Source organism: Lingula anatina, chromosome 2, assembly GCF_051362555.1.
Source record: "Lingula anatina isolate TDL-2025a chromosome 2, LinAna3.0, whole genome shotgun sequence".
In the NCBI taxonomy this organism is placed as follows: Eukaryota; Metazoa; Brachiopoda; class Lingulata; order Lingulida; family Lingulidae; genus Lingula; species Lingula anatina.
This window is the reverse complement of record NC_141768.1, coordinates 6,084,839-6,099,660: the sequence shown is the minus strand read 5'-3', so window position 1 is coordinate 6,099,660 and position 14,822 is coordinate 6,084,839. Positions and strand designations below refer to the sequence as shown.

The following is a 14,822-nucleotide window of genomic DNA, read 5'->3' as shown; positions in this document are numbered from 1 at the left end:
TTAGTTTATTATCACTGCCCGTTTTGCTCATCAATGTGGCCCACTGGTCCTGATATACAGAGTGCAGAGACTTTTTGGTCAAGGTCTGAGCTAGCGTACATCTATCAAGGGTCCAAGCTGTACGCAGCAGTTACGAACAACGACAGACCTCATGCTTTTAAATACCCATATTTGGGTTACGAGAGGTCATATTTATGTACAGCAAACCCCTAAAAACCTGTGTAGCTACATGTAGGCCTACTAACTGGTTTCACGCCCCTTCATCAACATGCCTCGCTCCTGGTGTTGACCTCGGTTTCAACGCAGAAATTTGCGCGAAAAAGTAGGGCAAGAGCACACGCGTGTTACGGTACAGCATCAGCAAAACCTTGCAAATTTACTACCTAACCTCAAGTAAATGCGAAATGTGCCATTTGGGTGTACAAGAGTAACTAGATGTGAAAGAAATGGCAGTATGTCCGGCGAGTATGACTGCCTGTGTTTTCAATTTAAGCCCGTGAAACCAAAGAAAAATCGTCAAATTTTCAAAACGTACATGTATTGTGTACCACTGCCAGTAGTACCAGGCAAGGCTTAGGACAGTTAGAACTTAAAATTAGATCAAACTTATTCATTTCAGGTTTTGAAACTCTAGCACTGCTTTATATGTTTTCTGCTTTTAATTTTGTACGAATTAGAAAATATGCAAAAGTAGGAGTACATAGGAGCACATAAAGTACAGTACAGAAAGCCCGCACATACGTAGATTAAAATTTACATGTTACAAATATTAAACTAAATCCAGTACAAAAGATTTTTCTGTGTATTTTTGGTATTTTACCTTGGTGCCCTTAATTTTTCATTCACATGTTTTTTTGTTTTTTTTTCGGTTTTCCAGCCACAGAAGCTGTAGGAGCAAGTATTACCAATGTCCTCCCATCTACTGGCAGTGTTGTGGGAGGAACAAGATTCAATGTGTATGGGAAAAGTAAGCAGATCAATGGTCTACCTAATATAACCTGTAGTAATAATAGATTTATTGGTAACCTTTCCTTGAACCATGTTAATCTCTTTATAATGACAACGATTAGTTAAGGATGGGTTTACAACTTGGCAGCTACATTGGGACCGTTGCAATAGTCCGAAGGTTCATTGGTCCGAATGTTCACCATATAACCTTGAGTAAAAAACTGATGAAAAAATTACCATTTTTGGGACCAATGAACCTTTTGACTATCGAGACGCCCCCAATAAATTTGGATTAAGTTGCATTCTGTGAAGAAATTTTTCAAATCTTATGTATATATTTTTATAATGGATTATGTAATGGATAGATTAATTATACTATTTTACTAATAAGGTCCCCCATAATGGCGTTTAAAACATTTATATTAACTGTTTTTTTTTTAGATTTCTGTGATGTATACACTAACCAAAATGAGGTGAAACTTGTTGGAGAGAATGGTATCGATTACCCACTTAGGATTGATGCTGAAGCCAGCCATGAAGAAGATTTAGTGGTGGATTATGTGTGAGTAAATTATTTAAAGATTGATGATCAGTATATACTGCACTCACTGTAGGTTGACCCAGTGCAGAAAATTTAAGCACAAAGTCACATTTTTACTTAGTTTATACACAGCATTATATATTTTGAGAAGTCAACTGAGTCTTCTGCGTGTGTACTGTAGATTTACATGGAGTGTTAAGTGTGAGTAGAGAAGGGGACTACAGACAGCATTTAGATTTTAATTTATTGCTAATGCTCTAGTGGCTTGATTGTCATTTTTTTTTTTTTTGCAAATCAGTTTTTCTCCAGTTTAAAAAGTGCTCTTGATTGTGTAGTTCACACAGTAGCTAACTGATTTATGATTGGCAGGCCTAAGGTTGCAATGAAGTAAGGGTGCAGATCACCAATTTTGCTGACTGAATACCATTACATTCAATTCTTACTACCTGCATTTCTAGATCTTTCTTAAAGATGACACTTGTTTTTGTGATGTTTTCTTGTTTCTGTCATGCAAGCCATTGTTATTTTTTGTACATTTTTAACAGTAACCATTAGAGGAATCACCAAGGTTGTGGATAAGATTTTTTGGCTCTGTTTACAATGTCTCCATGGTAAATTTGGTTTTTGTCATGCAAACATAAAACATGTTTTGTTATGGCATTTGCAATGAAAGGATGGATTACGACATGTAGAGTTCAGATCAGTATTCCTTTTGTTATTTTTTATGTCCTGTGGAGTGGGGCTATAAATCATTGTTGTATGGCTGTTGAACAGTGAAGGGTGTTTTCAGGTGTATAAATCACCTAACACGTTTTTGTCTTATTTATTGGTTTTTTTTTTGCTGGAGAATCCAGTAGTCCACCAGGATGTTGGAAGGGCAAAAGGAATGTTCAGCCTTGTTTCCCTTGACATGTTTGATTGGAAAATAATATAGATAAGGGGAAGACATTGTCACTGCCTGTGCCCCCTTGATTGTCCAAAGATGTGATAATATACCTGTACATTTAGGACCCTAAGTGATGAATTCAAGTAGACTCCATATTCACACGCCCATCCTTTTCCATTAATATATAACATGTCCTGCCAACTGAAAGGTGACGAAAATAACAATAAGATATTTATGGTAGTTTATAATACATAAAAAAAGATGGTTTTTGCATTCATTGTCACTGGCTTTTGGATTTAAAATGTTGTGTTATGCTATATTCTCTTATAAGTACACTTTCAAGTCTTTTTTTCTAGCTTAGTTTGAACTTCATAAGTTTCATTCAAACTGGAAACTTGTGTAAACCAGTAAACCAGAAGGCAACATAGTTTTAAATCTCTAGTTAAATATTAGGGTTATCTGGTCATACTGGGGTATAATCATGGATATCAAGGTCTTAGAAATCTTATGCATGCGATTTGCTCTTGCATGTCTGTGAATGTTCCCAATGTGCAGAATACAAACTTCGAACGAAAATACCAGTATCAGCTGTTATAGTTCCATCCATAAAATTAGAAATGTGAGATTTAAAAAGCCTGCAGTTTCTGGCCTTAACAGTGAACTTCTGAACTCGGCATGACTAAAGAAGTTTATGCAAATATTCTCTCCTTTGAAACCAAAATATATATGCATATTTACATACCTAACCACATTTTGTATTTATCTAGGGGAACAAGCGTATTGCCAGAGGGAAGTTACACTATCAGTGTAACATCCTGTGGTGAAAAAGCTGCTCTCTGTCCTCGCCTAGCAGACTGCCAAATCACTGTAAGAACAGATTTCAAACTCTGTTTGATTTTCTTTTGTAAAGATAGTGCTGAACTAAAATCCTCTGTAAAACACTATTTACGTCTGACTCAGAAAGTCAGGAGGAGTGTGCAAACAACCAATTTAAGTTAATTATTTTTATACATAGATCAAATGAATTATTTCATGTTTATGAATAACAAATTGACAAAATGTTTTAATAAATGGTTTAATACATAAATGAAAGATGGTACCAAATTCCATGTGGAATTAACCTTAATTTTGTACCTTTTATTTATAGTTAAGCAGTGTCTACACGCCCACTATCAGAAAAATTAATCAGTCAGCAATTCCTGGTAAGGCCAATTATCTTCTTTGATGGGATTAATGGACAATTTTCATTACTACTTTATTTTACCATGTTGTAGATATATACATATCATTTTTTTTTATTACAGTTCAAAGAATTATAAAATTTAAATTGAAACAATGAATATGTATTACTGCTGAATTGACCTGCAAAAACCAATATGTTGATTTATTTTTCTTTAATTGCTGCATTTTTTTTCTTCCTGCCAAACCAGTAAACAAAATTGACAGATGTATACTAATTTTCTTTTTCCAGGATCACTTATCCGAGCAGAAGGTTTTATCATATCAGATCGCTATGGAAGCGACATGATTGACAGCACCCTGGGGGGAAGACTGGAACAGCTGAGACAGTAAGAATGAATAACACATTATAATTGTGTTCTTTTCTCAACTGTTCTTCCTTTTGAAGTATAAAGGCATCCATTACTGTTTTTACGATTGTGTAAACCTAACCAAAGCTAGACTAGTTGGTATCTTTTGAAAAATAGGTATTGAATTTGCAGTGTACACTGATCAAGTGCTGCAATGAATCTTAAAAAAACTGAATTTTATTTCTTTCAGTGTCAAGTTGAGTTCTGGGAGAAGATGTGAACTAGTGAATAGAACTACACTTCAAAAGTAATTTATATGCTTCTTTTGAAAGAAATATATTTAATTATCTAACTTATAAAAAATAGAGTTTTTTGTCCGTGTATTTTTTTACTAGAAAAAGGGATAGAGAACCCATACTACAAAGCATGATAAAAACCTATATTTTCAAATAAGTATTTAGAGTCCTTCCAAAATGTTGCCAGAAAAAAGGGTTGGTCTTTCCTTCATGACTTTTACTCACTTCATTTATGATATAAGCCCTTTCCAGTTAAAATGAACACATGATTTCTTTCTCACATAACATTATGGGTAATAAAGTCTTATAGAAAAGAAAGGTAAACCTCTTTGTAGGGGTATAGGAGCTAACTTTTCAAGATATGATTGTTGATAAGAAAACAATTCTGATTCAGTAAAAATTTTGTTTTTTCAAGGTATGGTGTTAAGCTTACGACTATAGAGGGTGAAGGTTTCTTCTGGTGTGAAATTACAGGTTCTTATGTAGGTAAGTGATCTGGTGTTAACTATGAAGCGTTTGTCACATGTAAGTAAAGAATAACAGTTGTTCTGCTTTTGACCAACGTGTGCATTTCTTGATTGAAAAGAAGAACAATGAATTGGAAAGACTTACCAGAAAAGAAATATTATGGCTGTATTTCAATCGCACTGGAATTACAAAGTTGATTATAATGCTGTTTTTGACAATTGAAGTCCCGCATTTCATGGTTTATTTTGAAGGTGAAAGCCTTTAAAAATGATCTGAAGCGAGACATGTTTGCACACTATTTCAGTTTTTCTGGTAGTTGATGACATATAGTTTTGTGTTACTTGATATGCCAGTAAAGTGAATGTTTGACCTCTATCAAGGGCAAAGCTGTTTGGGTTATTGGGTATTTATGGGTTATTTTCCAGTGGTGAGAGTTATCTGATATTTTCGATAACTTCTTTAACCAGCCATTATACTATAGTTTTTCAACTTGTAAAGAAACAAGATAGACCTTCTAAATGTTGATATTCCTCAATTTTCTGTATTCATGTACATGACCACTGAAGTTTTACATTGCCTCCCTATAGTTAAGTAGTTACAAAATCACAGCGTTTATTTAAGTATTTTTGTCAGGTATATTTTATTTCTTTCTTTTACAGGTGATCTGAATATAACATACTTGATTGAAGGTGGTTATGGAAGGTGAGGCATCCTGATTTCAATTTTCAAATATTGAATTTCAAATAAAACTTTTTTTTTGACAAGAGCATGTTATTTTATTCAAAGGCAGTAATTTTGTAAATTAAAATACTAGGGCTGTTGTTAGGGATCAAAAATAATTTTTTTTTTCTCCTGTCTACCCCTTTCTTGTCCTCCTCTTTATTGGTCAAATAAGGAGAACTGATCTTTATTAGCCTCTGTTTGAAAGCGCTGAAGTGTCTAAGTTATTTTTTAGCAACTCATTTATAGATCAAATATTTATTTATATTTACTTTTTAATCAATTCAGCTCTCTCACAGACCTGCGTCTGATACGTGTGTCCAGTACAGACAACCTGTATGTCATCCAGACATATCCTGGTAAGCTATAAAGAGCTTTCATTGTCTTTTTCCATTGCAGAACTCTTTGCTCTGGGAATACTCTTTAGTTTTGCGTTAAAACTGTATTTGAAAAGCACACCTGTGCTCAGCCTACCATGCTGTTTTTCTCCCAAATTGCTAAAATAAGTAGAAGAATTAACAGGGTTTGGCTAACAGAGTGTGAGGCTAAATAAATGAGTGTGCTTTTAAGAGTGAGCTTAGTGATTAGTATGGAATAAAAGGTCCAAAAAATATGAATAGAAGTTTACAGCTAGTAGATTATAACTTATTGATTTTATTTTTTGATATATTAGTAGCTGGAAAAATTCGTTGTGTAGAACTGATAGAAGGATCAAATAAAGTATAATAGATAAGTCTGACTTGTATCGACCAACTTTGGAGACAGTAGCCTTAAATAGATTGATTTTTGTTAGTTGCTACATTTCATAGATTTGTCTCTTTGCTTAATGTAAACTGTTGAACACAAGAAGGCCACTATATCTTATGGTATTTTTCTACAGATAAAACAACCCATTTTCACCCAAAATGAACTTTAGGGGACAGCAGTTTATACGATAATGTGTTCTGGCTTCAATTTATTTATTTATTTTTTGATGCAAAAATGTCTAGTTCAAAAAGTAAAGTTAACCGGAAAATATCTTTCAGCTCATGACTCTTTTCTTTGCAGATATAGCCAGCACCTCACATAACATTGGCAGTACTGAGGGTCAGACACACCTGAGAGTCAATGGCACTGCTTTGAAGAATGATTCCAGCTATCCCCCTCCTAAAGTAAAGGTTGGGGGTAAGTATCGGTAGCTGTTGTCAAGAAGTTTTTTTACTAATTTTAGAGGTTATTTGTGAGAGGCAGTTGATTTTGAAAATGATCATTCAGTCATAAAATGTTTTCTTTTGAGGGGGTCAGAGAGTATAATACTGAAATATATAGACAAGCTGTGTTTACATCAATGCCCATATTCATAATAATATATGTAAGAGTTACATGGCACAGCAAAAAAGACAAGCTGCATCTTTCATTTGTAGACTTTTCCAAAAAGAAAAAAATAGGATTATTATTGTGCTTGCAACATTTTGTAATGAATTTATTCGTATTTAGGTATACCCTGTGCAGCAGTAATTTTTGAAGACAAAGGCCTTATGTGCAAGACACCTCCTGAACCTGAAGTTATAAAGAATGCATATGCTGGTTTGTAACTTTTCTCCTGTTTAGAACCATATTTCAAGTTATACAGATTCATATAGTATCGGTGAATGTTTCACCTCTCTAAATTATGACATTTGTGAATATTTGCAGGCAGATATAATGCAAAAGTGAAGAAAAAAAAAATGAATGAACTTATTAATTATCATGTGCAATCCTTAAACAGTAGAATTTATTGTGCCATTGTTTATTTCAAATTGATAGGTATGATTAAAGCTTTATTTAGTATACCTAGAATCATGTTTTTTTAGTTTTATTTGATGCTTTGTGTTATAATAAGTGTTATTGTTTTGGTCATTACCATACTTAGGTAACCGTGGTATTTATCTTGAACGCTGGAACAGTGGTGTTCCCAACAATGATTTAACAGCTGTAAGAGAGATCATCAATCGTACCACTACCCCAGACAAAACTTTTTGGCTAGATGAATTTTACTTTGAGGAAGACAATGGCACATATTTCACAACTCGTATGCAAGGATATTTTGTGCCACCAAAGAATACAACTTACAGATTTTACCTGAAGGGTGATGACTACGCAGTGCTTTTCTTCAGCCTCACTGATAACCCCGATGATGCAGTATGTCTTATGATCAAATAACTGAAAATAATGATAAATTATTGACTGCCTCATTATTCTGAACATTAAAAAAATATCTAGATTCATTATGTTTGCTGTGTAATATGACAAGTAACATTGAATTCAGTAAACATTAATATTTGTTGTGCAATTTCAAAATATGAAAAATGTATTACTTGACCAAAGTGCTGAGGTCTTCTCTTTTGAATAGAATCAGTTCTCTATAATTAGAAATGCTTATTGAGACTCCTTTTTAATCTGGTAATATGTTGTTTTGCAGTTTGAGATTGCAATGCTGTCTAGGGCTACAACATCCTACTTTACAACCTATGGGACCCAGATGTCACAGACATTTACCCTACAGGCAGGGAAACCGTAAGTTTAGACAGTTTTTTACACATTTTTTTAGAGCTGATGTGTTATTGGTATAGAATTATATTATGGAAATTTGTTTTTTTTTTCAATTGATATAATTTTTTAGGCAACAATAGTGTCAGATTTGATAAGTACAAATACACCAGTTATTTGGGATAAATAATAATAATAATTATGATTATTATGCTGGATTGCCTATGAAGATTTTGCTAAATGCATGTGTTAACAATACAAATACATATTTAGTTGAAATGCAGTAAAATACAATTATCATTGTCAGCTTTATATTTCTCTCCTTGAAGAAGACTATAAATCAGCTTATTATGCCTTCAAGAGTCTTTTTAATATATTGAAACTTACAGCTTATCTTTTTTCATGTTTTAAAATGTTAAAATGAGTAATGAAATCCATTTTTACAGACTAGTTATCTCAATTCAAATAAACGTCTTATTTTCTTTAAAACTTCAAATTTCAGTTATTATATTGCTGCAACACATGCTCAATTAACAGCAGAAGCCAGCCTCTATGTGGCAGTAGTAATTGATGAATCAAGTTTCACCAGTAGTCAAACAACTTTGGCTAAAGAGGAGAAACAAGTTCTGACACTGAGCGCTGAAAATTTGCCTGAAATTCAGGTGAGAGATGCAGTCCATGAGGTCTGGCCAGAAAATACACTTAGAAATGAATTTGCTATTCCATTTTTTGAGTATAAAATATTTAGAGTGTTATAAATCCCAAATGCCCCAATATCATTACTTTTGGACCTGCTGACTGCATATTTCTTGCCATTTAGCCTTATTACCATCAATTTAGGCCTTCCTATTGGTTAGAAAGTATAAAATGTTTTAAAAAGACAAAGAGTTATACTTTTTACCGACAACTTCCGAAATATTGGAACATTTAGTATGGTAAGGGTCCTCAATATTTATTATTTTAGACTTTTTTAAAATAAAATTTATAAACATTAACTGCACTCACAATTATGGAAATGGTTTGAAAAGATATCAGAGGGACACCTAATGACTATGTTATGAAGTTAAGATGAAGGGCATAGATGCATCGTTGGTCCATATGCTCTTAATCTGTGTAGATATAACTTTTAATTTTTAGATAAGATTAGATAGCTTATAAGAGGAGAATGACCTATTTCATTGATATATATATAGTTTGTAAATGTCCTATTTGATCAGTACCTGTAAATCCTTTACTTCCACTTAAACATGCAGGTATTGTAACATATTAGTATGACTTGCTGAGATATTCTTTTCGTAGAAAGAGACCTATATAGTATTTGTGTCTTGAAATGGTATATTAAAGTATATATTGATTCAGCCAAGCTATTTTTTTTTAATATAACAAAAAGACTGTAGAGCTACAGAATTGGGCTTCAAGAACCCCCACACGTGAAGTACAAACTATTACTGTGGGAAGTGGAGCGTCTTCATTTAGACTTGGATTCAGAGGTGTCAAAACTAGTAAGTTGTTTCATCATTATTATTATTATTATTATGTTTACTCTGTTTCCTTTGTGTGCTATACATACTCTCGGTCATTTTCACCAACTATTATTTGAATGATTATGCAATTGCATGTCAAGCATTCTTACTTCATTTGGCAGACTTCTACAGACTGGAGGGATGGAGAAATAGGTTAAATTTTTAAATTCTTAAAAGACCAAAAATTTGCAGAATTTTCAAAGATTTTTTTTTTTTTTTTTTTTTGCTGACTGAGAGATAAGTTTGGTTTATTCTTTGGCTTGTGGACTTGATTTGAGGTGTATAAGAACCTCATAGTACTAGTAGTGATTTTTTTTGCGTTACAGGAATCTACGCTTCCTTCATCTGTAACTTTTAAGTGATCTTTTAAAAAATTATTGTTTTTTAAAGCTAAAGCTAGTATTTGTGAGCCCTGTCTAAACAATTTTTTTGACAACTGCCTTAAAGGTTGCAACTTCCTTTACCCATTTGTTGTGTTCCCATACAACAGCCTTTGTCAAAATAGACTGTTATTCTTATGTTTTTTTCCAGAACTGATTGATGTTGGGTCCTCTGGATCTACAGTAAAGGCAGCATTGAATAGCTTGCCCAGTATCATGCCAGATTCTGTTGGGGTTTCCAAGAGTGGGAATGATTATACAGTTACCTTCAACTCGGATGACATAGGTACTACATGTTCAAATTAATTGACTAACCAATTTAAAGTAATGTTGTAATTATATATCTGCTGCTAAAGAATAATTTTAAAAACAGATTGTGAAAATTTTTTGTAGGTTTTAAAGTTATTTGTGGATTCAACAACTGTTTAAGCATAATAATAAAATAACCAATAGGTGAGAAATAAAAGTAGCTACCTCTGTAATTTGTTACCCATGACAGATTGCAAATTGAAAAATTAATAAAAAATACAGTTGGTAATGTATGAATATGCCAGACACTTTTAAGTTATATTTTTTTTTCACACTTCATCAAATATATTATCAACAACTGACATTCTAGTGCAAATTGTGTGGTGACTTATAAAATATTTATGTAAACTAATGAACATTTTTGTACATTTATATCCATGTAGTTGTGCAGTTGGAAAAAGTTCAGTAACAGTGACATTTACTCCCTTGCCTTGGCCTTTTGCTCATTTTAACTCTGAATCCCACCCTCCATGTTTTAAGGTGATTCTCTAATCTAGTTCTCTAACTATTCTAATATTTATATAATACATTAATGTTTGCAAATCTCCAACTGTTTCAGGTGATGTTGAGCTGCTAGATGCGGAGGGTTATGGTGTGACTGTGTCACAAACTACCAGAGGGGTGTCAGCCATGGACAAGATATATTTCACAATGGAAGGTGTGGTGTCTCCTCCTGTTAGAGATGATGCCTCAGCAGATGATGTAGGTTTCTATTATTGATACTTAATTTCCATGAGTAAATGGATATACTGGTATTAGAAACAAAAACACACATGATTGTATTTTTTTAAATACTTGGTGGGCTTGAAAAAAAATTACCTATCATTATATACATGTAGTATTGTCATACATATATTAAAAAAATTATGTGGCAACTTCACACAAAATTTGCTTGAAATCTCATACTGACAGTGCTTATTGATTAAACATGGTAGTTATTTGAATGAATAGCAGCTGCTTTATCATAGCTACTGATTATATGTGTATAACTAGTCACATCTGTATAACAACAGTTGCTTTTAATCCAACATCTGAAAAATGAAGAATTTGGGCAAATAATCCCTTTTTTATACATTCAGGTAAAAGCAGCTCTCCGAGACCTATTCAAAGTGCGTTGTGCTGATGCCATCACCACACCAGGCTCAACTTTGTTTCACCAAGATTTTGAAGCTGAGACAAATATGCAGAATGTCTGGGGAACTGTTGTCAGACATGTGACACCATACTGTGGATTAGGCTGTGTGCACAACCCTAATTATTTCATACGCCATAAATCAATCAGAATCACTTCAGCCAACATCCATGTAAGCTTCTTTTTGCAGGTCTTACAGAATAAATCTTGAGGATAAATGTATATTCCTTAGGATTTTAAACTGTGGAGTAGAAATTCTAATTTAAAGAAAAGAAATGAGGGTCAATTAGAGGCATTATGTTCAAAAAAAGATTTATCAAATTGTGTCATTCTTTGATTTATATATCAAACCCATTGTGTTAACCTTCTGCTCTTAACTTATTTTCAGTTTTGTTTTGCACATAAAGGACGTTTGTCTGCTGCACCACTCATTCGCATTGATTTTGATCACATAGCTAGAGGGAGGAGACGGATATGGTATGTTGATGGACCTGTCCCCAGCATCACATGGACAGATAGGTAAGAGAAAACTTGTATATATCTTCAAAAACAAACAAAAAAGTACATCAACAATTTTGTTGTAATAAAGAATGTGCCTTCAATTGTGTCAAAAAATAATATTAATTTATAATGATATGCATGTGCATTGTTAATGTGACATAGCATTAATGTGCATTTATAAATAAATGTATTTTAAGTACTTGTATATGTAATTATATGTAAAGCTGAACATAAACAAGCAGGAAAGTGCTAAAATTATCTTCTAGATATATATGAAAAAGGACCCAGCATGTTGTTAAGTTTGGTTTGAATTGCATTCTGAATTTTCAGAATATTGGATCTATGTTTCTCATTTCTTATGTTTGATTTTCAGCTGGCAGTATGATTGTATAGAGTTGATGCCAATTTTAAACAAAAGGACGTCTTTGGATAAATACATCCAGATCAGACACATTTCTATTATCCCTGCATCCAGCACTGTAGATCTGTACTATGATGACATTATGCTTGTTAATTCAAAACCAAATGATGTTGAAGGTAAGACTGTTGATGGTGATATACAAGATACTTGCAGTTACAAAAAAGTACAGGAAGTCATAAGGGAGTATGCCTATGACAAAAGTAGATTACTAAACATACTGTTAATCTCAATCTTTTAAATTTTTTGATAAAAGTAGATTAATAAACATACCGTACTATAGGAAAATATATTTTGTTAATCTCAACCTTTTAAGTACAGTGGGATGGATTAAATTCTAAGAAAATTTTGTGCAAAATAAGACTCGCATGTGGCTGCATGTTAACCTTGAAATAGTACAAGATGGCTGAATGTATTTTTTTCCAGAATTTGACAACTGGAGATATTTGCCTCCTCGCTCTGATAGGTTTATAATGGACTATATAGAAGTCACCAAAAATGGTGGAGTATACAACATAACAATGAAACCCTGGAACTGTGAAAGTGACTTTCCACTGCTCAATGTACTTCAGACATCAGTGAGTAATGATGAACAGTCATTTTTTTTTTTTTTTTTTTTTTTTTTTTGTATAATGATCCATCACATTTTATCTGAACATATGCAGAGAATTAAAACAGCTTGGAAAGGTTGAAAGACATTACAAAATCTTCTACATAACTGATTTAAGGATACTATTCAGATGGCACAATGAATTTGATAGGTAATGGTGAGATTGGAACAATTTAAACTGTGCTTGATTCAGGCCTCAAGTTTTTCAGCTTTAGTCAGTTATATATATATTCTGTACAAATCTAAACTTACTTATTTAGGTCAATTCTGGCAGTCTAGACAGTAATAATGTGGTGTTACGGGCCTCCAATGGTAACAAGGTTCATGTCAATAGAGTTTGGGCAGCTTCACTTCCTGTGAAAGGAGACTTTATTGTGACATTTGGAAATGGAAACATTTCAGGTTTGTGAGATTTTAATAACTTAAAAAAAGAAAGATGAATAAATACCGTGCGAAATATTAGGGCTGACAGATCTCAAAAACTTTTTGAATCTTTGCATTTTGAGGATTAAATGAAGCTGTATGTAATATTATAATCTGAAATCATGAAAAAAAAATTAAGGCAATAACATGTGGATAAAATGCAAAGAAAAGAGCATCAAACATTAATTGGCATTTGTATGTGATGTAGTTGCATATATTAGCAGTTTAATAAGATGTATTAATGAAAAATATGTTTAATTACAGCCCCCATAAATGCCACTGCTTATGCACTGGAGAAAAGCTTGCAGACATTAGAGGGCATAGGAGAAGTGGAGGTGGAGAGACTTGGTTACTGTCATAATTATGTTTGGAATATCAACTGGAAAACAGCAGGAAATATCCCATTGCTTCAGGTGAGCTGAAGCACACCTTCTTTATATAAGGTCACATTCACAACAGAGGACAATAGGATCTGCGGATCAAATAAAGCCGACCCACTTAAATGCTTGTTGCGTACTCCCAGGGAGGAATCTATTCAGTGTCTATTAGGGATTATGCAGCAAGCTTTTAAGTGGGTTGCCACATTTGATTGCAGATCTATCAGCCTGCTGTTGTGAAAGCAGCCTATGTCATAAGTGAGTGGTTGGGGGCACTTTCCAGTTTGATGGGCTGGGGGGGGGGGGGGCACAGTGATTGATTAATTGTGCAGTCTTTTTGTCATTCTGACTTGGATCCAACGTTTACAATTGATTTTAATGGCAGAATATTTACATACGTTTCAGATTAATGACAATCAGTTAACAGGACCAGCTGAACGAGGACTCACTATAAATGAGGAAAACGGTCATACCTTTTATAAGTATGGCATACCTGGAGACATGTTGAGAACTTACCATACCATACCACAGTTGACTGTGGAGATTAACAATGTTCCTGCAAAATGCTCAGGCAACTGTGACTTTCAATGGCAGTCTGCAATGACTCCCACTGTCTCCTCAGTAACACCAGTATCAGGTAGGAATACTATTTACGGCCATTGAACTGTCTCTTGTACCTTTTGTGTGCAGTCATATTGCTTTGCCCAATCACCAGTATTTTTCTTGTTTGATATGTTTTATAGAACAGCAAAGAAAATTATGTTTAATACCTTATAGATATCTGATAAGATTGTACACTTAATTTTTTCGAAATTCCTATAGTGTAACTGATTTTGAAAAGCAAAATATTAAGTTTTTTTAAATTGAATTCTTCATATAATTATCTATATTGAATTGTGTCAGTTTAATATATATTTTAAAAATCATCAACTGTAATCTTTCTGTGCAGGCTCCAGTCTGTCTAGCACTGTTCTGACTGTGCAGGGTACAGGGTTTGGTACCACTCCTGCAGACAACCTGGTGACAATAGGAGGAGAACCGTGTGTTGTAACAAGTGCCACAGCCACACAGTTGCAGTGTAACATTGGAGATGGTCCAGTGGGAACTCACACCGTGGATGTAAATGTTCTCAGCAAAGGTGAGACTACTTCTGCCATTATCCGTCATTATTTCTCTCTCTCTCTCTCTCTCTCTCTCTCTCTCTCTCTCTCTCTCTCTCTCTCTCTCTCTCTCTCTCTCTCTCTCTCTCATTA

The 14,822-nt window shown here is 33.6% G+C and overlaps 1 protein-coding gene across 1 annotated transcript in view; it reads left to right on the top strand.

Annotated features, from left to right (window-relative positions):
- LOC106167611 (fibrocystin-L-like) overlaps window positions 1-14,822 on the top strand; it is a 44,809-nt gene that overhangs the window by 5,632 nt on the left and 24,355 nt on the right. Inside the window, exons 2-26 of the mRNA XM_087003163.1 lie at window positions 878-967; window positions 1,390-1,510; window positions 3,143-3,242; window positions 3,523-3,577; window positions 3,847-3,943; window positions 4,155-4,211; window positions 4,616-4,686; window positions 5,328-5,370; window positions 5,677-5,747; window positions 6,436-6,552; window positions 6,865-6,954; window positions 7,280-7,548; window positions 7,829-7,923; window positions 8,399-8,558; window positions 9,287-9,398; window positions 9,951-10,085; window positions 10,668-10,810; window positions 11,188-11,412; window positions 11,629-11,759; window positions 12,115-12,278; window positions 12,586-12,737; window positions 13,030-13,171; window positions 13,457-13,605; window positions 13,975-14,206; window positions 14,519-14,707. Coding sequence (XP_086859289.1) covers window positions 878-967; window positions 1,390-1,510; window positions 3,143-3,242; window positions 3,523-3,577; window positions 3,847-3,943; window positions 4,155-4,211; window positions 4,616-4,686; window positions 5,328-5,370; window positions 5,677-5,747; window positions 6,436-6,552; window positions 6,865-6,954; window positions 7,280-7,548; window positions 7,829-7,923; window positions 8,399-8,558; window positions 9,287-9,398; window positions 9,951-10,085; window positions 10,668-10,810; window positions 11,188-11,412; window positions 11,629-11,759; window positions 12,115-12,278; window positions 12,586-12,737; window positions 13,030-13,171; window positions 13,457-13,605; window positions 13,975-14,206; window positions 14,519-14,707 — 3,210 coding nt within the window. The remainder of the gene's footprint in view (window positions 1-877; window positions 968-1,389; window positions 1,511-3,142; window positions 3,243-3,522; window positions 3,578-3,846; window positions 3,944-4,154; window positions 4,212-4,615; window positions 4,687-5,327; window positions 5,371-5,676; window positions 5,748-6,435; window positions 6,553-6,864; window positions 6,955-7,279; window positions 7,549-7,828; window positions 7,924-8,398; window positions 8,559-9,286; window positions 9,399-9,950; window positions 10,086-10,667; window positions 10,811-11,187; window positions 11,413-11,628; window positions 11,760-12,114; window positions 12,279-12,585; window positions 12,738-13,029; window positions 13,172-13,456; window positions 13,606-13,974; window positions 14,207-14,518; window positions 14,708-14,822) is intronic.